The following is a 24,840-nucleotide window of genomic DNA, read 5'->3' on the forward strand; positions in this document are numbered from 1 at the left end:
TTTCGGGTCACCGTGACCTTGACCTTTGACCTAGTGACCTGAAAATCAATAGGGGTCATCTGCTAGTCATGATCAATCTACCTATGAAGTTTCATGATCCTAGGCATAAGCGTTCTTGAATTATCATCCGGAAACCATTTTACTATTTCGGGTCACAGTGACCTTGACCTTTGACCTAGTGACCTCAAAATCAATAGGGGTCATCTGTGAGTCATGATCAATGTACCTATGAAGTTTCATGATCCTAGGCCTAAGCGTTCTTGAGTTATCGTCTGACAACCACCTGGTGGACGGACTGACCGACAGACCAACCGACCGACCGACATGAGCAAAGCAATATACCCCCTCTTCTTCGAAGGGGGGCATAATAAATGAGTTATTACACCAAAACAATATTCTAAATGATTCTTAACAATGTTATTGTGTTTTTAATACTTTTTATTCATTAATTTGGAATATTGTTTAGTGAACTGAATATGTAGTGAATCTTGTTCAAGTACTAAAAGTCGTCTCTGTGGCCTATTAGTTAGAGACTACGGTGATAAAGATCGACGGTGCGATCTTTAAACCCTCTTTCTCCCTCTATGGAACTACTACTCAATTTTATCAAGGGAAACTAAGTCGCTTATTTACTTTTACAGCATTTATTGTTAGAATGATGCCACCCTAAAACTCACAAGTTATCATGGCTAATCATACAAATGTCCTCTGATCTACAACAAAATTAACATTCAATAACTTCACTGTTTACCTTTCCCTATACGCATAACAAACTGTTAAGACAATCTCTACAAGCTACTGTCAAGAGTACAGCCTGAATCACTTTAGTTCATTATATTGCATGGTCACGCACTGATAATAACATAAATATGAAAAAGAATCTGCTGATTAAACTTCACAGGGTCTTAAATCTATGAAATATTGTCATAGAATTTACTTTCTTTTGGAATGTTTAGATTTTTTCTTTTTTGACTTTGATCGTCGGGGTCTCAAATCTGGTGACAACGGTGCATTACGGCTGGATCGCGTCTGGACAGGATAGTCTTCTAGATCCACTTCTTCAGCATCTCCAGGGGACATCTGAGCCCTTGCTTTATTGCGGAGATCACCAGAGGACGAGCCAGAAGCCGCCATCTCCTGTAGTTCCATTCTGCTGTGACGCCTGCTGGACCTCCGCACTGGGACTTCCTCAATAACACCGAACTCATCCGAATCAATGGGAGAGCCTGGGGCCCCGCCAGAGAGTGGTGAGACTGGGCCCAGTGGTCCAGGGCTCACAGGGGAACCAGGAGAGCCTCCAAGGTTGCGTAGATCAGGGGGAGATGGCGTGAGTTCTCCGGAAGACGGCGGTGACGGGGTGCCAGCTGCAGTGTGGATTTTAGTTCGTTTCAGAACTGGCGGCGTATTTCTCTGGTGGCGGACTGGAGGTGGTGACACAGACTGGCGTCTGGACATGGTGGGATGGGGCGGTGGCGACGGTGATGGGGATATTGACTCAAATGATCGTCCACTTCGCGTGCGTTTCCTTTGAATTATCGGAGGCGGGGATGGTGTGAGTGATTCCAGTCGATGCCTCAACCTACCACCAATACCGCCAAACTCTGGTGACAGTGAGCGTTCAATGTACCTGCGTTGGGGAACAGGTGGCGATGGGGTGGCATCCTCTCTGTACAGGGTACCCCGCTCTGTAATTCCAGTTCGCAGTGGCGGTGAACGCGAGCCTTCCCGGTATACTGGAGGTGGGGAGTACACTGGTCGTCGTTCTGGAGGCGGTGAGGGACTGGCATCCTCACGGTACAGTGTACCACGCTCTGTTACGCCTGTCTTGCCTGGACCTTCATGCAGATCTTCTGGGGGATAATAGTCATCCTCCCCATATCTGCAAGTATTGCATTTTGTTTGTTTGCCATTTTCATGCAATCAGAATACTGGCAAGGAGCTCATGTTTGATTTAAGTAAATTGGTTAACTTCTCTATTTATGGGCTTGCAGTTTAATTTACAGTTCTTAAACCAACTAGGCTGATTATCTGTGACAATTTGTTCACAACATGTACATATACTAGTATATAAAAAATGATTATTACTGCTTCAATGTTAGATATTTAAAATAATGGCAAAATGAGCGCTACTCACTCAAATGGTCGTGCTCGGCCTGGAATCTCTTCCCAGTAGGGGTCTGGGGCCACAAACCTTGGCCCCGGGGAGAAGAATGGCTTTCCTGGGGACATGCCTGGTACCCGCAGTGGGGAGCCATCTGGGCCCATGTGCATTGGAGATGGGAAGCGACCCCGTCCTATGGGTGGTCCACGCGGTGGACCCCTGATAATGGGTGGCATGGGACCTCGCATTGGGAAGGCACTGAAAGTACAAAAAGAAAGAAAGTTATCATGTAGTTATTAGTGACGTTCATAGTGTATTTTGACTATGGGCATAGTCGTAATGTATTTTATTATGGACATATTCATAGTGTATTTTGATTATGGACAAATCTTATGTAGGCTATATTATGGGCATTTCAGAGCTTATTTTGATAAAGGGCAAAGTCATAGTGTATTTTGAATGGCAAAGCAAGTTAAGACAGAGGAATTAGATCAGTAAATTGACATGAAATCTTAAAACAAGAGGGCCATGGGCCATAAGGCGCTCACCTGAGACCCAAAGGAACTAAACTATTCTGGGAAGGTGAAGTTCAAAATATTAAAAGTACTTCATACAGACGGGCGTACATAATAAACTTGCGCTTTATAGTTTGATTATTTAGTGTAAAATCTTCAAAAGAGGATGAGTGCTGAGCAGACAGGTGGTAGTACAGACTTAGTGTCCTCTATTATTAAAATACGTTTTCACTGTTTTTCCATTCAAAGTTATTTAAAACAAGGGCTGTTTGTAAAACATGCATGCCCCCCATATGGGCTCTCCGTTGTAGTGACAGCCATTGTGTGAATATGTTTTTTGTCACTGTGACCTTGACCTTTGACCTAGTGACCTAAAAATCAATAGGGGTCATCTGCCAGTCATGATCAATGTACCTATTAAGTATTATGATCCTAGCCATAAGCGTTCTTGAGTTATCAACCGGAAACCATTTTACTATTTCGAGACACCGTGACCTTGACCTTTGACCTAGTGACCTGAAAATCAATAGGGGTCATCTGCGAGTCATGATCAATCTACCTATGAAGTTTCATGATCCTAGGCCTAAGCGTTCTTGAGTTATCATCCGGAAACCATTTTACTATTTCGGGTCACTGGGACCTTGACCTTTGACCTAGTGACCTGAAAATCAATAAGGGTCATCTGCAAGTCATGATCAATCTACCTATCAAGTTTCATGATCCTCGGCCAAAGCGTTCTTGAGTTACCATCTGGAAACCATTTTACAATTTCGGGTCACCGTGACCTTAACCTTTGACCTAGTGACCTCAAAATCAATAGGGGTCATCTGCGAGTCATGATGAATGTACCTATGAAGTTTCATGATCCTAGGCCCAAGCGTTCTTGAGTTATCATCCGGAAACCACCTGGTGGACGAACCGACCGACCGACAGACTGACATGTGCAAAGCAATATACCCCCTCTTCTTCGAAGGGGGGCATAAAAATGATACTCTGATTTTCAAGTAATACTGCATTTCACATATCATACATGACGTACGTCTGTATATAAAATTAATTAGAATAATGGTATTTCTGACTTTCACATAATACTGTATTTCACATATCATCCATGTAGGCCTACATGACTTTTGTATATCAATCTGTATTTATGATTTAAAATTAATTTTCATACTTCATTTAAGAGTTAATTTTTGTTTATTATTCACATTTGTAAGTGTTGTTTGTAAACAATTCCTCTACGCTTCTACTCTTTATTTACAACCAATGCAAAACTAAAATGCATTTTAATTGTGAAATTTATTCTTAAATACAAGCTGCATTTAATATCATAAGTATCGCAAATAGTTGGTTTAAAGTACATTTTCTCTATCTCTTTAATTCTTGAACAAAGTATATCTGTGATATGATATGTGTACATGTAGACACGATTGTTTTTTGTCATAAATGTTCAACAGTAAAGTTGGAGAATATTTCAATCTATTTTTTATTGATCAATATAATTGAATTTTGACAACAGTTGTTGCCTAAGCTGTAAAGGATATTTTTACGTACATATCTTTCCTTTTTCTTCTTGATACTCATAATATACACTGGGACTTTGTGATAGTTATAAGTTAAATAATAGCCATAATTTGAGTAAGTTCAATCAGGCATCACTGTACTTAAAGCTAAGAAATATCATCCCATTAAATTTATATATATTGTATAAACCTTTCTTGGAAATATATAAGTACATAATTTTGCTATTTCAAGAGCTTGCTTCAATGTTGTAGTCTGTTCTTTTTATGCAGTCAGCATGCTGATTTTTATATGAAAATAAATGCCAGACAGATGTATTTATGTGTTTATCTCTATATTGATACCACTGTATAGCAATTGCTGTTCCATGCTGTTCACTGCAAAGGGCTGTAAACAAGGGGTTAGGCATCAAGCAACTGTCAGAGATAATGAGGTACCTGCTGTGGCTAATGGTTATTTCATTGGTCTGCAGTCATTAAATTACATGCAACAAAATGTGTGAAAAGTGGCCAGCACAGGAATTTGGGGCCTGACTCTAAACTGTTTCTCCCCAAAGTAATTTTCTGTGAAATTAATATTACTACTTAAAATTTTGAGATAATTTAATAAAGGGTTTTCAGATGGCAAAAATACATTTGTTGCACTTCACCCCCAACCAATCATCAACATAATAATCCTCTGTTATTATGGCCATGTTTTTCAAATGTTCACGACTATTTTCAAACTCGTCCGAGGTATCCACATAACCAATGTTTTGACCAAATTTCATGATGATTAGGCACAAAATGTGACTTCTAGAGTGTTCACAAGCTTTTTTACTATATAAATATAAGGAAAAAGACCCCCCCCTGGCAGCTATGTTTTTTTACTGATCTGAACCATTTTCAAACTCAACCGTCGTATCCAGGAAACAAATGTTCTGACCAAATTTCATGAAGATTGGACCAAAAATGTGACTTCTAGAGTGTTCAAATATTTTCACTAAATACATATAGAGTAAACTGCCCCGCCCCCTGGCGGCCATGTTTTTTCACCGATCTGGACCATTTTCGAACTCATCGAGAAATCAATAAAACCAATGTTTTGACCAAGTTTCATGATGATTGAGCAAAAATTGTGACTTCTAGAGTGTTCACAAGGTTTCAATATAGCCATATAAGGAATACTGCCCCACCCCCTGGTGGCCATGTTTTTCAATGGACCGGAACAATTTTTGAACTCAATCAACATATCATTAAGACAAACATTTTGGCAAAATTTACATGAAGATTGGGCATCAAATGAGACTTCTACAGTGTTCACAAGGTTTTTCTATTTGTTTACCTAGTGACCTAGTTTTTGACCCAGCATGACCCAGTTTCGAACTCAGTCGAGGTATCATCGGGACAAATGTTCTGACCAAGTTTCATGAAGATCGGATAAGAAATGTGGCCTCTAGAGTGTTCACAAGGTATAATGTTGAAGACGCACGACGGACGAAAGGCGATCCCAAACGCTCACCATGAGCAGGTTGAGCTTAGGTGAGCTAAAAACAAATGTTCAGACCAAGTGTCATGAAGATTGGAGAATAAATGTGACTCCTAGAGTGTTAACAAGGTTGAACTATAGCCATATAAGCAAAACTACCCTGCCTCCTGGCGGCCATGTTTTTTTACCGATCCAAAGCATTTTCAAACTCAACCGTCATATCCAAGAAACAAATGTTCTGACCAAATTTCATGAAGATTGGACCAAAAATGTGACTTCTAGAGCGTTCTCATTTTTTCACTATATACATATAGAGAAAACTGCCCCGTCCCCTGGCGGCCATGTTTTTTCACCGATCTGGACCATTTTCGAACTCGTCTGAGATATCAATGAAACCAATGTTTTGACCAAGTTTCATGATGATTGGGCAAAAATTTTGACTTCTAGTGTTCAAAAGGTTTCTCTATAGCCATATAAGGAATACTGCCTTGCCCCCTGGCGGCAATGTTTTTCAATGGACCGAAACCATTTTTTAACTCAACCAACATATCATTAAGACACACATTTTGACAAAGTTAAATGAAGATTGAGCATCAAATGTGACTTCCACAGTGTTCACAAGGTTTTTCTTTTTTTTGACCTAGTGACCTAGTTTTTGACCCAACATGACCCAGTTTCGAACTCGGTTGAGGTATCATTGGGACAAATGTTCTGACCAAGTTTCATGAAGATCGGACAATAAATGTGGCCTCTAGAGTGTTCACAAGGCAAATGTTGACGACGGACGCACGACGGACAAAAGGCGATCACAATAGCTCACCATGAGCACGTTGTGCTCAGGTGAGCTAAAAACACCAACAGCATTATTTTGACAATAATTTTATTCAAAGACAACAGTAATTTGAACTATAAAAAAAAATCTTATTATACATTACGAGTTTATTTTAATACACAAACAAATGATTAGGCAATTTAATGTTGCCCATACAGCAAACAAACCACTCACCCAGGTGGTAAAGGTCCCCTGGGTCCCATTGCACCTAAGGGTGGCCTTGGTCCCATAGGCCCCATGGGTCCCCTCGGTCCGAATGGTGGCACTATCAGTTGACGGGCTCTCTTGGCAGCTTCACCAAAATCCACTTCCTCCACTGGTCTAGCTTTTCTCCTCCTTTCAGCTTCTGAATCGTCTGAGTAAGACGACCTTTTCGATGATATCGAAGAAATTGACCTTGATCTTGAGCGAGTAACTGACCTTGACCCTGTTGAAGATCTTGAGTGTGATCTCGACCTGGAATATGACCTTGACCTGCTATATGAACCTGACCTTGACTCACTGCTGATGGAGGAAAGTGACCGAGATCCGGATCGCGACCTTGACCTACTTCTACTTGATTTTCTTTTCTTAGATTCTGAAGACTGGCTTGATTTTGAATTTCCAGATTGGGATCTCCTTTCAGACCGACTAGACCTACTTGATAAGCTCTCTTGTGACTTGGAACGCGAACTTGACGTCTTACTTCGCTTCGGTGACCTGGATTTTGATCGTGACAAACTTTTCCTTTTCTTGATTGCCTTAGAAATAACACTTCCACTGGACGACTCGGAATCCTCAGAAAAGCTTGGTGAAGCCGGGGCTTGAGGCAGGGCGAGTTTTTCCAGGCTGATGTCCCCTTCGGCTGGGGGTGGAGGCAGGGGTGGGAGTGGTGGTGGGGAGGGCTCCGTGGGGGGTGGGGGTGGCTCGTTAGGTAGCGGGGGTGGACTGGTGACAGACTTGCGGGAGAATGAGTGACGAGGCTTGTAAAGGTCATCCGTGTTGTAGCTTTTCTTGGATGTCTTGGGGTCAGCCCTGTCTCCTTTAGGGTCACTGCTTCTGAATCAACAATATGATTTTAAATGATTAAAGCTTTAAGCTTTAGATCCACTCAAAATAAAAACTGTGTATGGCTATACATTCCTAAATAAAGCCATGAAGAAATTTCATTTTTAAATAAAAGACATGCAATTGAAGATACTGCAATCTTTTCAACAAAACGTATAATTATCAGGTTATTTTTTCAATTCAAGAACACTATCTTTCAAGTCAAAACAAACCGAAGTTGTCTCCCTTCACCCTGGCCGGAAGGTGGTTGTTTCTTCGAGGCTGGTTCACTGCCGACAGCTTCAGACTGGCTTGAAGTGCGCTTCCGTTTCCTCTTTCCCTCTGCTTGGTCAGTTTTATCAGAGACTTCGCTGGAGTTACTCTTAACATCATCGCCAACCTTGCTCCGACTACGCGTGACACGGACATTCTCTGTGACAGCAGCAGTGTCTGCAGACGTGACCTCAACCAGTTGTGAATCCCCTTCGTACGTATCACCTGATAAAAAGCTATGATATCATGAACAGAGCCAACAGTCCAGCACAAGTAATTTAACACACTTTGTAGTGTAAGCGAAGAGTTATGCTATCAAAAGACAAAAGACTCTACTTTAATTAAAAGTTAATTGATGTGAAGGTTTGAGACTCATATATCTAAGATTTTTAGTATATGGGGCTTTCAAATAAGTTTTCTCACTTAAAATTTGCTTAAAATGATAAGTTCACTGTTTTCCTATTGTAGTATTCTGGACAAATAACAATACAAACAGATATCACTTTGACTGAAACAATCATGCAAGATAAGCACAATAACAAAATTGTACAATTATTGTTTTAAAACAGCAAATCACAATTATATGTTTGATAATAAATAGCCAAATAAATAGCTTCTTATAAGCTTTACTAAAAGTCACGAATTAAAGACATTGGCTCTAACCCTCAGTGTACTCTATGTGTGCATCCCCTGTGGTGTGTAGCAGGTAGGTGTGTCCATCCTCCGTAGTCAAAAGCTCTCCCTGGTTGGCATACTCAGTAAAGTCTAGTGTCTCCATGGTAACCTGGTTATGACCTTCAGGCCCGACCTCATCTGGCAGTGGGATCTCCAGGAGATGGATCTGTGTGGAGAATAACCAAAAAGAAATTGGCAGCGCTCTGGGAAAACCAGGCTTAATGCACAGGCTAATCAGGGAAGAAAACCAGGCTTAATGCACAGGCTAATCAGGGAAGAAAACCAGACTTAATGCACAGGCTAATCAGGGAAGAAAACCAGGCTTAATGCACAGGCTACTCAGGGAAGAAAACCAAGCTTAATGCACAGGCTAATCAGGGAAGAAACCAGGCTTAATGCACATGCTAATCAGGGAAGAAAACCAGGCTCAATGCACAGGCTAATCAGGGAATAAAACCAGGCTTAATGCACAGGCTAATCAGGGAAGAAAACCAGGCTTAATGCACAGGCTAATCAGGGAAGAAATTTTCTATAGAATTGGTTGTTGAAAGGAAATGTCTTCTAAATAAAAATCAAGTCCTGACAGAGGGCTTTTCCCCAAACTGCACATACTTATGTGCTATGATACTTACCACACATGCATTAAGCCAGGTTTTCCCATAGCACAGCTCAATTCATTGTTGTTCTAACTCAGAATGAGGATTTTATTTAAAATTTGGTTTTCAATCAATTATTTTAACAATACTGGTAGATGATCTACTTGATTTTATAATTTTATTGATAAGTGATCATATATATTTTTAATTTAGCATTCACACAAATATTTTATTTCAAAGGAATTTTATAGTTTTACAACGAGTACAAGAGTCCCTTACCTAAATAATAAAAATTGGGCATAACAAAGATATTGCCATCTGTAAATAAGTAATGTGTTGTAATTAACTCTAATGTAAATTTGTCACTATAGTGTTTTATCCAGGCCGTTTTAGCGTGGCGCGGTGCCACGCCGCTTTTTTGAAGCGCCTCGCTGCCCCTTTCAAAGCAAATCAGCGCCACGCTGCCCTTTTCAAAGGCCGCCGCCCTGTTTTTCGCCGTGCGCGACCTTATTGATAACATCTTAATTGCCTTTTAACCAAGCTTCTAAGCCAACTATTATCAGCGAAGATTCGCGCGGTTGTGAATACGTCATGCGTGAATAACCATGTGTCAATATCAATCGATAATTTCAGTGGCTTTGTAACACTAATCGGTCCGGATACAATCGTGCACAGTTACTTAGGACACTTGATGAAAACCTCGATGTTATTCACGTGGAAATTGTGCATTTCATGCATAATTCAGTTATATCAAAACATTTATTTTTACGCGTAATTAAATTTAAAAAAAAACACCAGTTGTATCTGTAAAATATTGATTTGATTTCAATTTAATGCAAATAAATTAATATTAATTTACAGGGCTTGCACTAAGCGGCGTACGGCCGTATATTACGCCCGATAATTGTTTCCATACGCCGATTACAAAACCCCATGACGTCCACTGTACTTCCTGAAAATTGGCCATACGCCGAAAATAGCAACCCGTGACATATTAAAGCTGTCGATTAAAATAACGCTCCGCCTCCTATCCAATACAATTGGCGCAGGCTCATATTAAAGCTGGTGATTAAAATAACGCTCCGCCTCCTATCCAATACAATTGGCGCAGGCTCACAGTAGATGTGTGTTGATGAATTGTAGCAGACGACAATCTTAACACGTTTGCTGTTCACGGTTAGGCAGACCGCGCTTAATTGGAGAACGTGCTTGTTTATTGTCACGATGTTTTAATTACAATAACGTGTGAATGTCGGCAAAGAAGTTGATACCCCGTCTTGGACCCTGTTTGGCCAAAAGTTGTTAATTGTTGTAACAGTAGTAGGCCTGCACCATTGGTTCAATTAAGAACATTATGACCCGTTTGTAACTTGTCAAAATATGTTAATTGGCAAACACAGATATGAATTTTACAAAAATATCTAACTGGTACCACTTATCATTCGTGTTTAGAATGTCGCAACGTACGCTGTCCGATTTTGGCATTCCACTTTCGACGAAACGTAAAATAGAAATTGATGCAAATTGCTTTGTAAGCAAAACAAGTTTATATCGGAGACCAATTAACGTGTATTGAATTAATTGACAATGAACAAAAGACAGTACGGCGCCGTTCCTAGTTACACTTTGTGCGAAATAAAATGTACACAATACAACACGTGGTCATGAAAACAATGTCATTACGCAGAACTTTCTGACTATTCAACAAAGTGTTAGTGTTTGTGAATCTCCAGTTAAGATGCATATAAAGGACTTGTTTGTGCAATGTATGTAACGTTTTAAATATAAATAATTGTTTAAGAGGGTAACTCATTTAACAGTATTCTAAGACTTCTTTGAAAAGCTATAGTTTGTATAAGATATATATCCTATGGTGTTTAATCTTGTTTTTTGTTACTACATGAAAATATAAAAACACATAATAAAATATACATTCTGGATTTTGTTGGTTTAATTATTCAACAATAAATCTCAAAACTATACATACAATGTTTGTGTGTAACAAAGCTCGTTATTAAGTCACTATACAGATATATTTGTGCCCTTTTTATGGATGTCGCGCGCTAAAGTGCCCTTTTTTTAAATTTTGCACCACGCCCTTTTTCCTTCCTGTATAAAACACTACACTATAGTGTTTTTTTAATCTTCACCATACCTTAAATCTCTGGTGAAAAAATGTTGCACATTAGCGACAACTGATGCTTAATTTATACAACAAGTTTCATTATTATATGATATCTACTTTTCAAGTTATTGCTGAATTCATTCGAGTATACATCTTAAATAGAAAAGTCACCCGATATATGACTTCTGGAGAAATTAAAGTTGAAGCATAATCTTGTCATCACTTTTAATATGTATACAAAGTTTGTAATCCTATCTTATATACTTGTATAATGTATAAGTTTTTGAGGACAGAGGGACGTATGAAGAGAAGAGGTAGGAAGGAACTGACATACAAATGGCAGACCTACAGCCAAATGTGTATACCAAAGAGCAAACTGAAAATGGCTCTGTGCATACAGCATAAAACCAGAACAGCCTGCGAGTAACTGGCAGTCTGTTCAGGTTTTATGCTGTTTGCTACTCATCAGTTTCTTAGCGTTGGCAATGAAGCCTTTAAAACGTCTAAGTGGTTAAGGGTTAAGGCTCACACACTGACCTCATTGTGGTAGTCGTAAGCATGTGTCTCTGACTCTATCTCCATTTCCACAGTCTCCTCTATCACCATCTCGTTATAGCTCTGTCCTAGATGGGTGCTAGGCAGCTCCTTGTATTCAAACTCATCAGACAAAAACCTGCAAAAGAGGCACAGGTACTCTATGGTAGAAAACACAGAACTTTCTTGGGGCAAATCCCAGAACCATCTATCACCAACAACCCATAGATTGCGGACAAACAATTGATCCTTTTAGTTTTGTTGCCATCAAGCACTCCACAAAAACAACTCACAGCTTGTTTTCGCTTTTTAGTTCAGCTACCAAGATTTTAACTAGAGCTTTGTCACAGACGTGATGAATACCCCCACATGCCGCATTGACACATAATATTTTGCATGTCGTCTTCACAAAAAACAGCCGACACCATGCTCAATTTTTAAAACGCACTAAGTGACCCCTTGACCTAGTTTTTGACCCAGAAAGGCCCATGTTCTAAGTTGGCCATAAGATCATCTCCATAAAACGTCTGACCAAGTTTGCTGAAGATCGGATGTAAACTACTTGAATTAGAGAGCGGACACCATTCTGAATGTAAAAAACACACAAAGTGACCCCGTGACCTAGTTTTAGGCCCGGAATCGCCCGGAATGTTCAAACTTGTCCTAGAGATCATTTAGATAAAACTTGTGACCAAGTTTGGTGAGGAATGGATGAAAACTACTTGAATTAGAGAGCTGACAACATGGTGAGGTTTAAAATGCACTAAGACACCCCCTGTGACCTAGTTTTTGACCCGGCTTGACCCATATTCAAACTTTTGACCTAGACATCATCTAGATACAACTTCTGACCAAGTTTGTGAAGATTGGATGAAAACTACTTGAATTAGAGAGCGGACAACATTGTGATGTTTAAAACGCCCTAAGTGACCCCGTGACTTTGTTTTTGACCCGGCATGACCCATATTCAAACTTGCTCTAGACATTATCAAGATACAACTTCTGACCAATTTTGGTGAAGATTGGATAAAAACTATTTGAATTAGAGAGCGGACAACATGGTGAGGTTTAAAACACACTAAGTGACCCCGCGACCTAGTTTTTCACCCGGCAAGGCCCATGTTCAAACTTGACCTAGACATCATCAAGATTCAACTTCTGACCAATTTTGGTGAAGATCGGATGAAAACTACTTGAATTAGAGAGCGGACAACATGCTGAATGTTTAAAACGCACTAAGTGACCCGTGACCTAGTTTTTAACCCGGCAAGGCCCATATTCGAACATGGCCTTAAGATCATCTAGATACAACTTCTGACCAAGTTTGGTGAAGATCGGATGAAAACTACTTGCAATAGAGAGCGGACAACATGCTGAATGTTTAAAACGCACTAAGTGACCCCGTGACCTAGTTTTTGACCTGACAAGTCCCATGTTTGAACTTGGCCTAGACATCATGTAGATACAACTTCTGACCAAGTTGGTGAAGATCGGATGAAAACTGCTTGAAATAGAGAGCGGACGCTTAATACGGACCGACCGACAAACCGACAGACAAGCTCACTCCTATATACCCCCCTAAACTTCGTTTGTGGGGGTATAATAAGATGTTCTTTAAGAAATACTTTGATGATGAACAATAAACAACTCACCTTTTAAGTTTATTCCTCAGCAAGCACTCCACAACTCACCATTTAAGAAAACCTAACAAGTAATAGGGGCCTATTTGCATTTATTAGTAAATTACCAGTCAGCACAAAAAAGTAGAACAAACTAGGGCCTTTGGATTTGGTCCGTATAACGTTTTCAAGCCAACTGGGAGGTCATTAAATTGGGAGGAAGACCTCAGAACTATGTACTATTTATTTTATTACACCAAACACTTTTTATCAGTTCTATTATAAATGGAAGAATATAACAAGAGTGCAAAACTGTCACAAGATACGCCCGTTCAAAGGTTTTGGACACCATGCTCAATGCTTGAAATACACTAAGTGACCCCGAGACCTAGTTATTGACCCGGCATGACCCATATTTGAACTTGACCTAGATATCATTTAGATGTAACATCTGACTTAATTTGGTGAAGATCAGATGAAAACTCATTCAATTAGAGAGCAGACACCATGCTAAATGCTTGAAATGCACGATGTGACCTCATGACCTCCTTTTTGACCCGGCATGACCCATATTCTAACTTGACCTACATATCATCTAGACACAACTTCTGACCAAATTAGGTGAAGATCGGATGAAAACTACTTGAATTAGAGTGCGGACACTATGCTAAATGCTTGAAAAGCACTTAGTAACCTCGTGAACTAGTTTTTGACCCGGCATGACCCATATTTTAACTTGACCTACATATCATCTAGACACAACTTCTGACCAAATTTGGTGAAGATCGGGTGAAAACTACTTCAGTTAGAGAGTGGACACCATGCTTAATCCTTGAAATGCACTAAGTGACCCCATGACCTAGTTTTTGACCCGGCATGACCCATATTCGAACTTGACCTAGATATTGTCTAGACACAACTTCTGACCAAGTTTGGTGAAGTTCGGATGAAAACTATTTGAATTAAAGAGCGGACACTGCTGAGGACGCCACCTGCCGCATTTAAAAACGGGCGTATACAAAGCATTAACACGAGATAAAAGTGTATGTTAAGAAAATGTTGTTAATGTCATCTGAGAGAATAAAGGTTTGATCAATATATGTTTATTTTTGGTGGACTGTTATAAAAAGTTTTGGATAAGAACAAGAATTTATCTCCAGAAAAAGAGTGTCCGGAGTTTCACCACTTGCTATGTCAGTAGTTTTAACCCATGTTCACTGAGTTCTTTATTTTGAAAAGCGAACAACAAGCACCAAATTTCCAATTCTGATAAACAACAATTATAAGTTATATATATATATATACTGTTATAAATCTGTTTTTAGCAATCAATAAACAATCTCACCAAGTAGGTTTGTTCTTAACAAACAATTCAGACCAAAGTAACCATTCAGTTGATTTGCTAACAAGCACTCAATATTCAACAAATAAGTTTGTTTGTTAACAAGCACTCAACAGCTCCCCATAAAAGTTGATTTATTAACAAGAACTCAACATGTCACCATATAAGAGGGATTTCAATGGGTTATGAAAACTTAGGCGTCAAATGACACTGAGCCTAAAAATTTAAGGGATGAAAATACTGTATCTAGATAATTTGTTTCTGAAGTTTTGTTGACTGCCCAACATATGTTGCCTTTTATAACTTTAAGTTTATATTGATTATCTAAAAAACATTTGTAAAAAACATAAAATACATTGTATGTTAGTTCAAGGTAACATTTGCATCAAAAAGTATGGCAAATAATTTAGAGGAGTCAAAAATAACAAAACTGCTTCAATTAAAATCCCAGGTATAAGTTAATTTACTATCAATCACTCCATCCACAACTCACCTCTTGTTTCTGCTCCTCTGCCTCCTACTCCTTCGCTCCATCACCTTCTGTTCCTTGAGCTCGGCCTTCAGTTCCGCCTTTGTTTTCTTATGCTTTCTCTCTTTTTTCTCAGGAGAGCTGCTGTCTGCCAGGTTAGTGTCATCAAGGGTGATGTGCGACTCAGCCACGCTGGAGTCCAGAGCTGCGTTGGAGTCGGCCACACTTGTGTCTAGGGGGGTGCTCGACTTGCCTGGAGTGCTGGAGTGCTCCTCAGAATGAATGCTGTGGTTTTGTTCGGGTACTTCGGTTATCTCGATGCTTGCTTCTGTCTTGACCTCTACGGTGTCTGGTTTGATAGAGCCCAATGGGTTTTCATCTTCAGCTGGAGTGGAAAATAGTTTGTTTGATGGAAAAGGAAAATATGTATTTCATAAGTTTTCAAAATAATAAGGTTTGATTAAAACATTTGAGTTGCTTAGAAAATAATCTGTATACAATTTCTGACAGTAAAAATGTTGTCCAGCATGTTTATTTATATCTCCATCATGAATGTCTTAGGCCATTCCTTGTAATATCCATGCGACAGAATTCTCTGTTATGTCAATAACAAACAAGAGCACCGCCTTGCGGGTGCAGACCGCTCATCTATTTTCTTTTTAAAGGTGAAGGGACTCTCATTTTCAATCACAAAGGAGGGAGGGGTGGAGTGAAGAGGGGTGTTTAGTGTGGGGGTGTGGACATTTATTACATTATTTTCAAAAAATGCGAAAAAAAATGCAAAAAAAAAAAAAATTGGGGGTGGGGGGTGGGGGGAGTGGGGGAATTCTTGGGTGCGATGGTTTGGACGGTATTTCAAACATAAAATAATAAAAATAAATATTTGTGTTATTTAACCGTTTCAAAAAAAAAAAAATTGGGGGGGGGTGGGGTGGGGGGTATAGTGTGAGGGTGTGGTGGTCATTTGTGAGATGATCTTAAAAAAAAAAAAAAAAAAAAAAAAGAAATAGGGGGGGGGATTCGGGGGGGGAGGGATTCGGGGGGGGGGGGGGGGGATTCGGGGGGGGGGGGGGGGGGATTCGGGGGGGGGGGGGGGGAGGGCACGGGGGATGGTTTGGGTGGAGTCTATTGTGGTATGTCAGGTAAGAGTAGTTTTGTCAAAGTATCAATCAAATCTAATCATAAATAAAGAAGTTATGGCAATTTTAGCAAAATTTAATAATTTGACCTTGAGAGTCAAGGTCATTCAAAGGTCAAGGTAAAATTCAACTTGCCAGGTACAGTAACCTCATGATAGCATGAAAGTATTTGAAGTTTGAAAGCAATAGCCTTGATAGTTAAGAAGTAAAGTGGATCGAAACAAAAAATTTAACCATATATTCAAAGTTACTAAGTCAAATAAGGGCCATAATTCCGTAAAAATGACAACCAGAGTTATGCAACTTGTCCTTTTACTGTACCCTTATGATAGTTTGCGAGTGTTCCAAGTATGAAAGCAATATCAATGATACTTTAGGGGTTAAGTGGACCAAAACACAAAACTTAACCAAAATTTCAATTTTCTAAGTATAAAGGGCCCATAATTCCGTCCAAATGCCAGTCAGAGTTACATAATTTTGCCTGCACAGTCCCCTTATGATAGTTAATAAGTGTTGAAAGTATGAAAGCAATAGCTTTGATACTGTAGGAATAAAGTGGACCTAAACACAAAACTTAACCAAATTTTCAATTTTCTAAGTATAAAAAGGGCCCATAATTCTGTCAAAATGCCAGTCAGAGTTACATTACTTTGCCTGCACAGTCCCCTTATGATAGTTAGTAAGTGTTGCAAGTATGAAAGCAATAACTTTGATACTTACGGAATAAAATGGACCTAAACACAAAACTTAACCAAAATTTTCAATTTTCTAAGTATAAAAAGGGCACATAATTCTGTAAAAATGCACGCCAGAGTTATCTAACTTTGCCTGCCCAGTCCCCTCATGATAGTTAGTAAGTGTACCAAGTTTGATTGCAATAGCATTGATACTTTCTGAGAAAAGTGGACCTAAACGCAAAACTTAACCAAAATTTTCAATTTTCTAAGTATAACAAGAGCGCCGCATGACGGAGCAATATACGCCCGATTCGTGTGCCATTGGAGATGATACACTGATGATTGATGTATTTGTTTTGGAAATAAGCAAAAAAAAAAACAACAACTTATATAACTGATATATTCATATATATGCATTGATATCAACTTGAACTAGAGCTTTGTCACTGAATGTGACTTATACCCCCATACCACTTTGACGCAGGATAAAAAGTTGTTTAAAAGTTTCGGATGAATACAATTTGAATTAGAGTCCGGACAAAGTGGCGCCGTTGAAAATGCACTAATTGACCCTATGACCTAGTTCTTGACCCGACATGACCCATATTCGAACTTGACCTAGATATCAACTAGATGCAACTACTGACCAAGTTTGGTAAAGATCGGATGAATACAATTTGAATAAGAGTCCGGACAAAGTGGCGCTGTTGAAAATGGACTAATTGACCCTATGACCTAGTTTTTTACCTGGCATGACCCATATTCGAACTTGGCCTAGATATCAACTAGATGCAACTACTGACCAAGTTTGGTGAAGATAAGATTTATACAATTTGAATTAGAGTCCGGACAAAGTAAAATGCACTAATTGACCCTTTGACCTAGTTTTTGACCCAGCATGACCCATATTCGGACTTGACCTAGATATCAACTAGATGCAACTACTGACCAAGTTTGGTGAAGATCGGATGAATACAATTTGAATTAGAGTCCGGACAAAGTGGCGCCGTTGAAAATGCACTAATTGACCCTATGACCTAGTTTTTGACCCGGCATGACCCATATTCGAACTTGGCCTATATATCAACTAGATGCAACTGCTGACCAAGTTTGGTGAAGATCGGATGAATACAATTTGAAAAAGAGTCCGGACAAAGTGGCCCCTTTGAAAATGCACTTATTGACCCTATGACCTAGTTTTTGACCCGGCATGACCCATATTCGAACTTGGCCTAGATATCAACTAGATGCAACTGCTGACCAAGTTTGGTGAAGATCGGATGAATACAATTTGAATTAGAGTCCGGACAAAGTGATGCCTTCCGCCCGCCGCCCGCCGCCCGCTCGCCGCCCGCCCGCCCGCCAAGGGGTTTCACATAATACGTCCCGTATTTTATACGGGCGTATAAAAAGGGCACATAATTCTGTCAAATTGTACGCCAGAGTTATCTAACTTTGCCTGCCCAGTCCTCTCATGATAGTAAGTAAGTGTACCAAGTTTGAATGCAATAGCATTGATACTTTCTGAGAAAAGTGGACCTAAACGCAAAACTTAACCGGACGCCAATGCCGACGCTGACGCAGACGCCGACGCCAAGGTGATGACAATAGCTCATTTTTTTTTTCAAAAAATAGATGAGCTAAAAATAGAGGGTTCATAAGATTGTATCCAAATGATAATAAGAAGGCCTACTTTTGTTATCACTTGTATTTTCTGTCCTGCTGTCTTCTGTAGCAGTCTCAATGTCATCATGGTCTGTAGATTTTTCTTTTAAACTGACATCAGTGTCTTCACTAAGTATTGGTTTGCAATCATCTGCAGATTTATCATCAACTTCATATTTTGGCTTGACCTCATCAAAATCATTGCTGATTGGTTTCATATCAAATTCTTCCTCGGTTCTTGCTGTTTCTTAAACAAAAAAGAAAACCTCAATTAGTAACATGCTAGTCAATTCACTCAATATTTGAAACATGTACCTTTATCTGAAATCACATAGCTTTGCTATTAACAAGCAAATTCGTTGAATTGATATCCCCCGCCAATATGCTTCTGGACACAAAAATGTTATATTTGACACTAAAAAATCATTTTTTTAAGATACAAAGGGCCATAACTCGGTTATTAATAGATGGTGTACAATGCCATTTGGCGTGCATCATCCTCTTTATATCCATATATATATACTCATACCAAGTTTCAATGAAAGCGGCCAAAGCACTTCCAAGATATAGCTCCGGACACAAAAGTGCCGGACGGACGGTAAGACGAAAGGACGGAAAGACGGACGGACGGACAACTCCAAAACAATATCCCTCCGCCTATGGAGTGGGATAATAAGCAATACAAGCAAATAAACACACTGTTCATGCCTGCTGGACTAATAACATAATCATACAAGAAACCGTCGGAGACGGATGATGCTACCCAAAGGTTTTTTTTGTCACAATATTGCACTATATATTCAGATAAAAGGATAAAAAGATAAAACGTCTTGTTGGCACAGTAGTTGGTGGGACAAGATTTTTTAAATAGAAAATTTCAAAGGGCCATAACTCTGTGAAAAATCATCCGACCAAAACACGCTGATAATATGCACATCTCCTCTTGGTAGTGAAGCTTCCTATAAAGTTTCATTGAATTCCGGTCATTAGTTGCTGAGAAATAGCCCGGACAAAAATTGTGCAGGGACGGACAGACAAAGCGGCGACTATATGCTCCCCCCAAAATAAATTTTTGGGGAGCATAAAAATGCAAATGACATATAAAAGACCAACAATATAATTAGAAGACTAAAAATGTTAATGAGATAGTAAAGAACAACAGCAACTGACTTACCATCATCTTTGGTTTCAGAAACAGCGACAGATTCTTTACAACTTTCTGTGGTAACTAGGGTATCATCAGTATTTGCTTCTATTTCCTTGACAATTTCTCCTTTTATTGTTGCTTCTATAGTGTTTGATTTCTTAACCAAGCTGGTTTCCTCTTGTTTTATGTCTGTATCCTCATACACAACCATTTCATTTTCATTTTCAGCATCAATGTCGACTTTCTCAACCGCATCTTTAACATCACTGACACTTTCACTAAACTCATCCTTACTTATGTCTTTATCGTCGTCATTCTTACTTGATTTAGTACTGTCAACTATTTCATATTTTGATTCCTCAATTGACACATCACCTTCTTTGATAATGTCAATAGATTCTTTGCTTTCATTGAGCTCATTCTTTGCTCTTTTTGCCTTTTCTTTAGCATCTTTGGCTCTTTCTAATCTTTGTCTTATTTTTTCTACCTCTTTTTCTTTTTTCTTTGCCTCTAACTCAGCTCTGCGCTGGATTCTCTTTTGGTAACGCTCCTCCTTCTCTTTTGCCTAAAAAAAATATTTTAGATTTACATGAACATTTATGTTTTGTTTTTATTTAAGTGGTGCAAACTATAAATAGGTAGTTCAATGTTTTTCATAAAAACTAACAAAACACAAGAAACCGTCGGAGACGGGTGATGCTCCCCAAAGTTTTTTTTGTCACAATATTGCACTATATATTCAGATAAAAGGAAACGTCTTGAGGGCACAGTAGTTGGGGGGACAATAATTTTTTTTAGAAAGTTTCAAAGGGCCATAACTCTGTGAAAAATCATCCGACCAGAACTGCTGATAATATGCACATCTCCTCTTGGTAGTGAAGCTTCCCATGTAGTTTCATTGAATTCCGGTCATTAGTTGCTAAGAAATAGCCCGGTCAAAAATTGTGCACGGACGGACGGACACACGGACGGACAGACGAAGCGGCGACTATATGCTCCCCCCAAAATAAATTTTTGGGGAGCATAAAAAGCCATACAATAATAGCTGAACTTCTTTTTCCAATACTTGTGAATATGTCAAGGTAAACAAAATCCTGTATGTTGTAAAAAGAGTATGAAAAAAAAAAGTCATGTCAGATTTGTTTAACCACATGCTTTTTAATAAATAACTGGACGATGCACAATATCAGTCAAAGAATATGTAGACATGTAGTGGTAAAAGTATTTAACATTGTTTCTTACACAATATAAAAAAATAACCTAAGAATATTTGTACTGGTAGCATACAATGAAAAAATCTACAGCACCATGTGACAGATAAATACTTCTACTGCTTTTAAAAAACAAGAGGGCCAAGATGGCCCTAATTTGCTCACCTGAGAGGAGTCGGTTCATTCAATCTTTACCAAATGTCAAACTTGACCTAGATATTGTCCAGACATACATCCTGGTCAAGTTTCATCATTATTTCATCTGCAAGTCATGATCAATGTACCTATGAAGTTTCATGATCCTAGGTGTAAGCATTCTTGAGTTATCATCCGGAAACCATTTTTCTAAGTTGAGTCACCGTGAACTTGACAGCAATTGTGTAAAAACGTTTTTTGGCACTGTGACCTTAATCTTTGACCTAGTGACCTGATAATCAATAGGGGTCATCTGCGAGTTATGATCAATATACCTATGAAGTTTCATGATCCTAAGCATAAGCATTCTTGAGTTATCATCCAGAAACCATTTTACTATTTCAGGTCACCGTGACCTTGATCATTGACCTAGTGACCTGAAAATCAATAGGGGTAATCTGCGAGTCATGATCAATGTACCTATGAAGTTTCATAATCCTAGGCATAAGCGTTCTTGAGTTATCATCTGGAAACAATTTTTCTATTTCGGGTCAATGTGACCTTGACCTTTGACCTATTGACCTGAAAATCAATAGGGGTTATCTGCGAGTCATGATCAATGTATCCATGGATTTCATGATCCAAGGCATAAGCGTTCTTGAGTTATCATCTGGAAACCATTTTACTGCTTTGGGTCACTGTGACCTTGACCTTTGACCAAGTGACCTGAAAATCAATAGGGGTCATCTGCCAGTTATGATCAATGTATCTATGAAGTTTCATGATCCTAGGCATAAGCGTTCTTGAGTTATCATTTGGAAACCATTTTACTATTTCGGGTCATCGTGACCTTGACTTTTGACCTGAAAATCAATAGGGGTCATCTGCGAGTCATGATAAATGTACCTATGAAGTTTCATGATCCTAGGCATAAGCATTCTTGAGTTATCATCCAGAAACCATTTAACTATTTCAGGTCACCGTGACCTTGACCATTGACCTAGTGACCTGATAATCAATAGGGGTCATCTGCGAGTTATGATCAATATACCTATGAAGTTTTATGATCCTAGGCATAAGCGTTCTTGAGTTATCATTTGGAAACCATTTTACTATTTCGGGTCATCGTGACCTCGAATTTTGACCTGAAAATCAATAGGGGTCATCTGCGAGTCATGATAAATGTACCTATGAAGTTTCATGATCCTTGGCATAAGCATTCTTGAGTTATCATCTGGAAACCATTTTACTATTTCGGGTCACCGTGACCTTGACCTTTGACCTAGTGACCTGAAAACCAATAGGGGTCATCTGCCAGTCATGATCAATGTACATATGAAGTTTCATGATCCTTGGCATAAGCGCTCTTGAGTCATGATCAATGTACATATGAAGTTTCATGATCCTAGGCATAAGCGTTCTTGAGTTATCATCCGAAAACCATTTTACTATTTCGGGTCATCAAGACCTTGACCTTTGACCTAGTGACCTGAAAATCAATAGGGGTCATCTGCGAGTCATGATCAATGTACATATGAAGTTTCATGATCCTTGGCATAAGCGCTCTTGAGTTATCATCCGGAAACCATCTGGTGGACGGACGGACCGACATCAGCAAAACAATTTACCCCCTCTTCTTCGAAAGGGGGGGGGCATAATGAGAAAACTGCCCCCCTCCCAGTAGCCATGTTATTCAACTGAACCATTTTTGAACACAACTCTCGTATCAAGGTTCACATGTTTTCACTATATACATATAGAGAAAAATACCCCGCCCACTGGTGGCCATGTTTTTTCACCGATCCCGACCATTATCAAACTCGTCCAAGATATCAATAAAACCAATGTTTTGACCAACTCTCATGATGATTGGGCAAAAATTGTGACTTCAAGAGTGTTTACAAGGTTTCTCTATAGCCAAATAGGGAAAACTGCTTCTATATACATATAGAGAAAAATGCCCTGCCCACTGGCGGCCATGTTTTTTCACCGATCTCAACCATTTTCAAACTCGTCCGAGACATCAAATGAACCAATGTTTTGACCACCTTTTATGATGATTGGGCAAAAATTGTGACTTCTAGAGTGTTTACAAGGTTTCTCTATAGCCAAATAAGGAAAACTGCCCCGCCCACTGGCGGCCATGTTTTTCAACGGATCAGAACCACTTTTGAACTCAAACAAGATATCATTAAGACAAACATTTTGACAAAGTAACATGAAGATTGGGCATGAAATGTGACTTCTACAGTGTTTACAAGGTTTTTTTGGTTTTTTACCTAGTGACCTAGTTTTTGACCAGGCACAACCCAGTTTCGAACTTGGCCGAGATTTCATTAGGACAAAGCTTCTGACCAAGTTTCATGAAGATGGGACATGAAATGTGTCCTCTAGAGTGTTTAAGAGCAAATGTTTACGGACGGACGGACATGCGACGGACAAAGACCGGTCACAAAAGCTCACCTGAGCTTAAAAAATCCGCATTAATTAAAATAAACATAATCTATCTTTTAGTTAAACACATTCAAAAGCAATTAACAGAGAAAAAGAATACTTTAATAAAAACAAAACAACAACAAAAAAATTAAGAACAAATTAACTAGAAATTCATTCAAGCCGCAATACTATCAGAATAAACATTTACTGTTAAAAAAGCATGTAGCATTTAATTTGTACAATTAAATGACTAATGCAGGGATTTCAATTGAAGCAGAATCCTGCATTTTGATGCAAACATTTTGCAATTTTGTCACTTTTGACTCTTCCAATTATCTTCCTTGCATCATTTTGATGCAAAGGTTACCCTGAAACTAACATAAAATGTATGTTTTACTATAGAAAATGTTGTTTTTAGTCAAGTAAGATACATGTTTACTTAAAGTTATACAAAGCTATATTTGTAGAGCAATCAAATAATATGCACAAACAAAATATCTGTTTTTTTTTTGTATTTTGACCCCTGAAAAGATCATTTAACCCCTGAAAATTTCAAGCGCATTTGACTCCTGGTTTTCAAAAACTATTGAAATCACTGCTAATGCATTTCTTAAACATGTTTAAATCTAAGAGAAAGCACATTGATTGATAATTGATAATGTTACTACGACATGGGCTTATAGTACAAAGCACATCTAAAATAAGAGTTTTTACATCTTTATTCATAGGGGTTTTGAGGCTTGAAAAATAAACTGAACAAAATAACATAATATAATTACACTTTCATGTCTTTTGTTTTTCCTCTTTATCATCTTCTGAGAAACATTATTTACATTCAAATTGGAAAAGGCAATGTAAAAGGATACTTAAAACAAATATGAAAATAACTCTGAACAAAAGCACAATATTATTTGAATACAAGAGTATTAAATGTGTCTAGGTCGCTCATCTGTAGACACTGACCTTCTTTGTGTAGATTCTGTTATATTTGTGCAATAACTGTGTTTTTTATCTTTGTATTCTACTCTGTATGACATATTTAAAACAAGAGGGCCTGAAAGGTCAAAAGTCGCTCACCTGAGATAACAAGATATTATTGGGACAAATCTTCTGACCAAGTTTCACGAAGATCGGAAAATAAATGTGGTCTCTAGAGTGTTAACAAGGTTTTACTATAGCCATATAAGGAAAAATGCCCCGCCCCCTGGCAGCCATGTTTTTCAACCAACCGGCATTATTTTTTAACTCATCCAAGATATTGTCGGGATGAATCTTCTGACCAAGTTTCATGAAGATCGAACAGTAAATGTGGCCTCTAGAGTGTTAACAAGATTT

The 24,840-nt window shown here is 38.8% G+C and overlaps 1 protein-coding gene and 1 long non-coding RNA gene across 5 annotated transcripts in view; both read right to left on the reverse strand.

The window, feature by feature from the left end:
• Nucleotides 1–625: 625 nt before the first annotated feature.
• The window catches only part of LOC127842707 (biorientation of chromosomes in cell division protein 1-like 1), a 47,615-nt gene continuing 23,400 nt past the window's right edge, over nucleotides 626–24,840 (reverse strand). For 2 of the 4 annotated variants that reach the window (XM_052372383.1, XM_052372381.1), the window contains exons 10-19: nucleotides 24,285–24,320; nucleotides 19,751–20,288; nucleotides 18,605–18,823; nucleotides 15,120–15,480; nucleotides 11,669–11,804; nucleotides 8,399–8,576; nucleotides 7,696–7,960; nucleotides 6,611–7,474; nucleotides 2,135–2,359; nucleotides 626–1,879 (exon numbers count right to left, since the gene is read on the reverse strand). In XM_052372383.1, the coding sequence (XP_052228343.1) occupies nucleotides 934–1,879; nucleotides 2,135–2,359; nucleotides 6,611–7,474; nucleotides 7,696–7,960; nucleotides 8,399–8,576; nucleotides 11,669–11,804; nucleotides 15,120–15,480; nucleotides 18,605–18,823; nucleotides 19,751–20,288; nucleotides 24,285–24,320 (3,768 nt within the window). In that variant the 3' untranslated portion in view covers nucleotides 626–933. The remainder of the gene's footprint in view (nucleotides 1,880–2,134; nucleotides 2,360–6,610; nucleotides 7,475–7,695; nucleotides 7,961–8,398; nucleotides 8,577–11,668; nucleotides 11,805–15,119; nucleotides 15,481–18,604; nucleotides 18,824–19,750; nucleotides 20,289–24,284; nucleotides 24,321–24,840) is intronic. The other 2 variants (XM_052372382.1, XM_052372384.1) reach the window with 2 other exon arrangements.
• On the reverse strand, nucleotides 17,298–18,227 carry LOC127842718 (uncharacterized). The gene is made up of 2 exons (XR_008031838.1): nucleotides 18,105–18,227; nucleotides 17,298–17,948 (listed from the first exon to the last, which is right to left on the reverse strand). It is a non-coding gene; the product is annotated as an uncharacterized LOC127842718 (long non-coding RNA).

Source organism: Dreissena polymorpha, chromosome 8 (genome assembly GCF_020536995.1).
Source record: "Dreissena polymorpha isolate Duluth1 chromosome 8, UMN_Dpol_1.0, whole genome shotgun sequence".
NCBI lineage: Eukaryota > Metazoa > Mollusca > Bivalvia > Myida > Dreissenidae > Dreissena > Dreissena polymorpha.